Source organism: Monopterus albus, unplaced genomic scaffold (assembly GCF_001952655.1).
Source record: "Monopterus albus unplaced genomic scaffold, M_albus_1.0 scaffold179.1, whole genome shotgun sequence".
In the NCBI taxonomy this organism is placed as follows: domain Eukaryota; kingdom Metazoa; phylum Chordata; class Actinopteri; order Synbranchiformes; family Synbranchidae; genus Monopterus; species Monopterus albus.
Window position 1 is genome coordinate 232,329 of NW_018128059.1, and position 7,914 is coordinate 240,242.

General features: G+C 42.5%; 1 protein-coding gene across 1 annotated transcript in view; it reads right to left on the reverse strand.

Moving 5' to 3' along the window:
- tbx4 (T-box transcription factor 4) overlaps positions 1-7,914 on the reverse strand; it is a 33,596-nt gene that overhangs the window by 2,683 nt on the left and 22,999 nt on the right. The window contains exon 4 of the mRNA XM_020616824.1: positions 5,473-5,620. Coding sequence (XP_020472480.1) covers positions 5,473-5,620 — 148 coding nt within the window. The remainder of the gene's footprint in view (positions 1-5,472; positions 5,621-7,914) is intronic.

Below are 7,914 nucleotides of genomic sequence, written 5' to 3' on the forward strand. Positions count from 1 at the left end.
AACCAGGCTCATTTTTCTTAGTTTATTCAACATAAATACTCAAAAATATTTTATTCATATCCGTTAAACTTTTTTTGGTGCTAGAAAATATCTGCTACACTAATTAAAACCTAAGTTATAACAACATTTGGGATCCAACATCTTAATAGGTCGTCACAGTTTTAATTTTAACTTGATGAAACCTGTAAAATCCCTGCTGTTTCTGTACACTGTTTCATTTCCTCATTCATACAGTTCATATCAAAGCACTGATTGGATAGACTAATGTTCAGAAATGAATCACTAAAATCACACTTACAGCGCATCCATATGACATGAATGTGGCAGTAATGTAAAATACTATAAGCTGTAACTCCCTCATACAAAATGTGCATCAATGGAAACTCAAACATGCATAAAGGGCTGAGAATGAGCCCTCAAGCACTTGCTTATGTCACAGTTGGACAAGGCTGAGCCCTCAGATGTTTTTTTGTGGAGAAGGGCAGCACAATCTCTGAGGCCATGTGAGAAAACATTATGACAGGTCTTTACTGTATGTCTTTTGACAGCACACAGTGTGAGAATTTTATAGATAGTGAAACTTGCAGCACTCTTTAGCTACTTTGGAACTGGGACATGCTAGAAAATTTCCTGGTCAGTTCATCATCCGCTGATTCCAGTCTGAAACACCTAAAATTATCAATTGCAAAGTTTTTAGTTCCAGTTAGTTAAATGAACAGTTTCTCTGCATCTTTCACCTCCATCACACAGGATATACTGTAGATGTACTGTACATTGTGTATGAGTACAACTGGTAGCTTAGGTTGACTTCACTTAGTATTTGGGCTGTGTAGGTAGCAGCAGGTTATAGATCACAAACACCACAGTGCAGTGTTGTGTTCATTGAAGCGTTAGCAACAGTAGATCAGGATCATCACTAGTCCAACTCTTTCAAGACAAACAATCATCAAATCTGCATCTTGGCTCCTCTCCTCATACTTGACACTCTCCTGAGGAGCCTTCGCCTCCTGAGGTTCCCAAAGAGAGTCGAAGGTCAAAGAGGACACAGAGCGTTAGACTCAGACTAAACACTGGATGGCCACATGCTTACATGCTGCTGCTGATGCAGGTTGGAGACAGAGATAAGCTAGTGGCTGGTTCACCAGAGGCTCTCTGCTGACCTTTGTCTACTCTACTGTCTGAGGGTGATACTGGAAACTTCTGTTGGAATGCTGTGATCAGGGAAGCCTTCCTGGGATCAGTAAAGAGTTAAGGAATTTCATCTTCCTTGGTATACAAAGATTCAGATATGTTTATTTGCTTTATTATGTGCTTGAGATGAGTTCTTGAAAGGACAATGAATATTATTTTACTACCATAGCACATAATGACCCAACTTCCTTGCTAGGCAAGAAGGTCAGCACTGAAGTGCGTACAGGTGTACCTAATAAATTGGCTGGTGAGTGTGTTATCATGGTTCATTCACATTTAAGAAAACACAGTGAAGAAATTATAAATGTAACATTAGCCAATGTTAGTGTTGGGCTAATATACACATAAAAGTTATGTTGGCTAAAATTACAGATTTCAAAAAAATAACAAATCACTTACAAACGAAGCCAATAATTACCTGTCCAGCAGAAATACAGTTACCATGGTGTCATTTTTCAGCTGCTTTTGTTCTCTCAGTTGTTGCCATAGTTCATCGTCACTTCTTGCAGCATTCAATTTTATTTTTGCAACTAAGACTGCAAAGTAACGTCAAATCATTTCTCTCTTTCGGGGATTTGGAGATTGCCATTTATGCTTGTATTACCTCCAGACTGTACTACTGTAATGCTTTGTATTTTGAGTAAATAATTCTTCCCTTGCTAAGCTTCAGCTGGTACAAAATGCTGCTGCACGGGTACTTGTAAATTTGATCCCCTGTACTGCCCTTTCTTCACTCGCTGCCCATTCATTTTAGAATTCAGTTTAATTTGCCCCCACCTGTCAGTGGATTACTAGCTTTCTGACAGACAGGAAGCAGCAGGTGAGGCTGGGGAAAACCACATCCAGCAACCCGAACAATAAGCATAGGCGCCCCCCAGGGATGTATGCTCTCCCCTCTGCTGTTTTCACTCTACACCAACGACTGCATCTCGAAGGACCCCTCTGTCAAGCTCCTAAAGTTTGCTGATGATACAATGATCATTGGTCTCATCTGAGACAGCGACGAGTCAGCCTGCAGACGGGAGGTTGAGCAGCTGGTCCTGTGGTGTAGTCGCAACAACCTCATGCTCAAAACAGTGGAGATGACAGTGGACTTCAGGAAGTCAGTGATACAGTTCTACAGAGGAATCATCGAGTCTGTTCTCTGCACCTCCATCACTGTCTGGTTTGGCTCAGCAACCAAACAGGACAAGTACAGACTTCAGCAGACAGTGAGGACTGCAGAAAAGATCATTGGTGCAAGCCTGCCCTCCATGGAGGACCTGTACACCTCACGGGTCAAAAGGAGGGCGGAGAGGATCACTGCTGACCCCTCACACTCCGGACACAATCTGTTTGAACTCCTCCCCTCTGGATGGCATTACAGGTCACTGTGCACCAAGACAACCAAGCACAGGGACAGTTTCTTCCCCAAGTTGTCACTCTGATGAACACTTAACCCACGACCATATGACTGGACAATAACCCTCAGTGCGACACCTGTAAATATGCATTGTACAGATTATACAGATTCATACAAGTCTCTGTTTTTTTAAGTACTCTATTTTTATCTCGCTTCCTAATGAACATTCCTTTGTCTATCTGCATTGTTTACTGCCTATATATACTGTTTATTTTGCATTGTTTGCACTGTTTGTTGGTTGTTTATACTGTTTATTTTGTTATACTATGTAGCCTTATGTTGGTTTACTGTTTACTTGCCCCTTAGCATGGGGATATGTGCATGCACATTTAGAGCTGCTGTACCACAATCAAATTCCTCATGTCCAACACACCTGGCCAATAAAACAGATTCTGATTCTGATTAATCTGTTGTTAAGTACATTCCAAGTATTGCATGGCATGGACCCAGAGTACCTCACTGAACCTGTGCATTGGCATAGGCCTAAAAGCCATTAGATCTGCAAAAACGTCCTTATTAGAGGTCCCTAGGGTAAAACAGTGTCAGTGGGGTGGCTGTGCTTTTTTCTGTAGCGGCCCCTGGACTTTGGAACTATCTACCTATAAATGTTAGACCTGTCAGACCTGTCAGATTTTAAATCTTTATTAAAAACCTATTTGCCTTGGCCTAAGGTTCTTAGTGGAGTCTACATATTCAGCTGTTAGTAGTGATTGTTTGTCATCTCATTTTTGTTTTAAGTCCCACTGTTTTGTCCTGTTTTGAGTGTCTTATTGGACATCTGAAGTAGCGTTACTGGGTTAGCCTGTTGCATGCCCACTTTGTAAACAAGCAAAGAGCAAATGTGTAATAATAATAATTATTATCATTAGTGACATTATTAAAATCTCTCTCACACACACCTTTTTTTTGTCACTTATCAGGTCCCTACATAGATTACATTCATTTCCAGGACGCCTACCCTAACCTTAACCAAAGCCGACACTTGCTCTGATCTTACAACCCCATCGTTTTTGTAAAATTCAACGAGCTACAGTACACTGTGGGGACCAGTCCCCAGTACTCACAAGTGACTTCCAGTCACCGCAGAGATATTAACGCAATGGTTTCAGGCCACAGAAGTATAGAAAAACAGGGCCACACACACTTTTATATTCAGTCTTCTCTGTTGCATTTGAATACATAAAAACAAATGAGTCTTAAGAAGACAGTCATTGTAAGGAACCAGAATTTTACAGGAACACAGAGCATTATTGTATTTTTCCTGTTGGAACAGTTTTTCAACCAATCAATGACTATCAATGAACAAAATATGTTAGTTGGGTGACTACGCTAACATGTTATTGTGTGCACTGGGCTGACAGACACAACACCCATGCAGCAGCAGCACAAGACCAGGTAACACTCTACGCTTAATGGCAAGCTCATTAGCCCTCTTCCGAAGTCCTCACATTGAGCTAAAAGCTAAGCTAACGGTAGAGGGTGACAGTCATGAAGACGACTGTAAAGATTTGAGGTGTTGCCTCCTTTCACAATAATTTTTTTTCTGCATGTTCTGCAGACAGGGTAATGACCTTCAATTGAATCTCCCTCATGGCTCATGTAAAAAATAAAACATGGCCACATATCGAACTTAGTCTTCTTAGATGGATGAAAAATCTCCAGAGCATTGTCACTCTGTCTGTCACCGCATTCCACCATGTTTTCACTGAGCCAAACCCAGTTTTAATACTGCGCTTGTGTCTGACAACCTCTAGCTAACTTTGGTTGATCCTAGACACCATTTACCACTTCAGTGGGGGGAGTTTTTCAAAGTGCAGTAATCAACCACAGTTTTAAAGATGTTTAAAATTTAGAGGGGTAATACTAACCCCAAGGTACTAATACTTCACTTGTATTGTGTGGCATTCATGTGGACGGCAAAGTAAGAATTTCATTGTACAGGGAAACACGTTTCCTAACTGTACATATGACAAATAAACACTTTGACCTTGACCTTTGACCTTAACTTGCTCCGTCCTCATTACTCATCCTTATCATTGGCCAGACACTCAACTCAGTCTGACAGCAGGCCCCAACACTGATCTGAAAGGTTATGAACCTAATGAGCCCACCCACTGATAGGATGGCTTCAGACAAGCCAAGTCCCCCTGGGGAGTGCTGCCACAGTCACCTCCCTCTGCCTTTCCACTCTCCCTTATGCACTTCTTCCACCCTTCTTTCAGAAATCTGCCTATGAAAAGCTGTTTCTTGATTTTGCTGTTTATACATTTATCAGCTAAACATTTCACACAAGCTGTATGTTTCACAGAGAGTTATGTCACTGCAATGTTTGTGACACTGGGTGAGATTTCTGTCAAACCTGTGTTATGAAGTTTTAGCAGTATACTGTTAAGCTAGAGGTGATTTCCAGACCAGTATAGTAAATTACTTAGGGAACCCAAGAATTTCACCTGTAGAAACCTGATAAATTGCTGTATTGTATATTAACAGTAGACTGGTTTATGAACTGCATAGCATAAGGCAGATCTGGACAATAGTCACCAAATGTACTGGAAGGATATGGGAATATAGCCGCTCGTTCCAGTAAGGCTTTCCATTTGGTTGATATTTGACTCACCAACTCTGTTCTAAAAGCCCATTAAGACAAGCTTGTGTCAGACAGGATATTGATGTTAATATTCATTTAAGTTATTCAAGACTACCTTTTAACCATATTGTGTAGACCACTGATTTCTACTGGAAAACACACCACTGTACAACTGTTGGAAAGTGTTGCCATGTTTTTAGATTTTATCAAATTATATTTGTCAATAAAATGTTGATGTAACCAACTGGATTGAAGATGAAATAGAAAGGATAGGTTCCTCATAGGTACTCACATGCCCGAAAGGGTCCAGGTGATTGTTTGTTAGCTTGAGTTTCTGAAAAGATACCAGTTGCCTCATCCAGTGAGCTCCTGTGGCGGGGGAATCTGGGTGAACATAAAGTCTCCCTGGCATGGCTGGTTCTGCCTTTCCAGCAATCATCCTAAAAACAGATTGAGAGATGTGGTGCAAACTAAGACAGAGAAAAAGTTCACTTTAATGCTACAATATTAAATGTATAACTGCTTTCCAGCACTAGTGGGATTAAAATTTTCAAGAAGTATGACAGTCTCCTACACTATTTAGCTGTCTATGGGCATGACAGAATGCCACTACTTTCACCCCCCACAGTAATAAATCCCTTTAGACTAGAAGGCAGTGGCCTCTGTTTCTCTCAAGGTGTTGCTGAGGAACACCAGAACCCTCCAAGTGCAGGCCAAAAACCGAAGCAAAACCTACTTTCTGCTGGAGATTTCTAATTTTTTTCAGCTTTTCCTGGCAGAGCTTTTTTGTCCACTCATAAATGGAAGCCAGTATCAGCTGTTACGTCATACTGATGGATGAGGGACTGCAAGGCCATCTGCTCCACATAGCTAGAAAAACATCGAGTCCAATCCAGCACCATTTTTTCTTTGACAATCATCTTGCCAGTACCCTGCATTAAGGAGCTTTAGGATGATCTGCAGTGACAGACACCTCTCAGCCCATATTACACTTAAATGTTCTGTAGGTTTTTAAAGAATATTTGATTTAAAAATATTATTTAAAAATTCTTTAAGATTTTGTGTGGTCTTTCCTGACACAGATTTTTATAAATTTTGGTCTTGTTTAAATTTCAACAGAACATACTGACACACAGTGTATGTGGGACTTTTAGGGATCCAGGGCTGTTGCCCACTTTGCCTGTTTAGTAATCCAGTTCTGTTTGTGGCATGTATTCACAGTATGGATTCAGGTCTGGATTTTTATCTTGTTCTTTTCATCATGGGAGATGTATAAAACACATAAACCTTTTTTAAATTAATTGTTTGCTCCAGCAATGCAATCAACATGTTGTAATGACCACTATTTATGGAGAAAAGATCACCCCTGCAAGATTCATAGACACAGCTCAGTCAGGAGGAATTACTGAATGTGCACATATCAAATGTTTCTGACCACAACCTTGCCCACCTACTTCCTGTGTATACTCTAGTGGTGAAAAAGGTGTCACTACAGGTCAGGGTAGTAAAGGTATGGACAGAGGAGGCAATTGAGCAGCTGAGAGACTGTTTTAACACTACAGACTGGGACATCCTCTGTAGTCCTCATGGTGAGGACATAGACGGCCTCACACACTGTGTTTCAGATTACATAAACTTCTGTGTGGAAAATACCGTACCATCCAGGAGAGTACGGTGTTTTCCTAACAACAAGCCATGGGTGAGCCCTGAGTTAAAAGTACTGCTAAATGAGAAGAAGAGGGCTTTCCTCTCAGGGGACAAGGAGGAACTGAGCAGGGTGCAGCAGGAACTAAAGTACATGATCTGGAGGTGCAAGGCTAGCTACAGGAAGAAGCTGGAGCAGAGCATGGAGAATAACAACATGCGTGAGGTGTGGAGAGGCCTGAAACACATCTCGAGTCATGGTAAAAGTGGTGATGGTCACCAGGTCGCAGGGGACAAGGCCTGGGCAAATGAACTGAATCTGTTTTTTAACAGATTTGACTCTACCAAGTCCTTAGCCCCCACTGTGCCAGCCCCCCATCTCACCTCTCCAGGTCAGTTGTCTCCTCGCAGCTGCAGCTGCTCACACCTCAGCCAGACCTTGCCCCTCCTCCCACTGTCACGGGGGGTTCTCAACAGCCCACAGCTCCGGAGCAGTCACCGCACACCATTACACCATTACAGACCTGTTGCCCTGACCTCCCACCTGATGAAGACCATGGAGAGGATTGTCCTCTGCCACCTCCGTGCCCAAGTGAGCTCAGCGCTAGACCCGCACAGTTTGCATATCGACCTGGCATCGGAGCAGACGACGCTATTATCTACATGCTGCATCGAGCCCTATGTCACCTGGAGTCCCCCGGAGGTCTTGTGAGGGTCATGTTCTTTGACTTCTCCAGTGCTTTCAACACAATCCAGCCATCACTGCTGAGGGGGAAGTTGGAGGGGGAGGTGTGGACCAACACCTTTCTGAATGGATTATTAACTACCGCACAAACAGACCTCAGTTCGTAAGGCTGCGGGACTGTGTGTCGGATGTGGTAGTCTGCAGCACAGGGGCACCCCAGGGGATGGTGCTTTCCCCCTTTCTGTTCACCCTCTACACGTCGGACTTCAAGTACAACTCCCACCAGTGTCATCTACAAAGGTTCTCAGACGACACTGCTATTGTTGGATATGTATCTGGGGGGGACGAGGGGGAATACGGGGGGTGTTACTGACTTTGTGGAGTGGTGTGAGAAAAATCACCTGG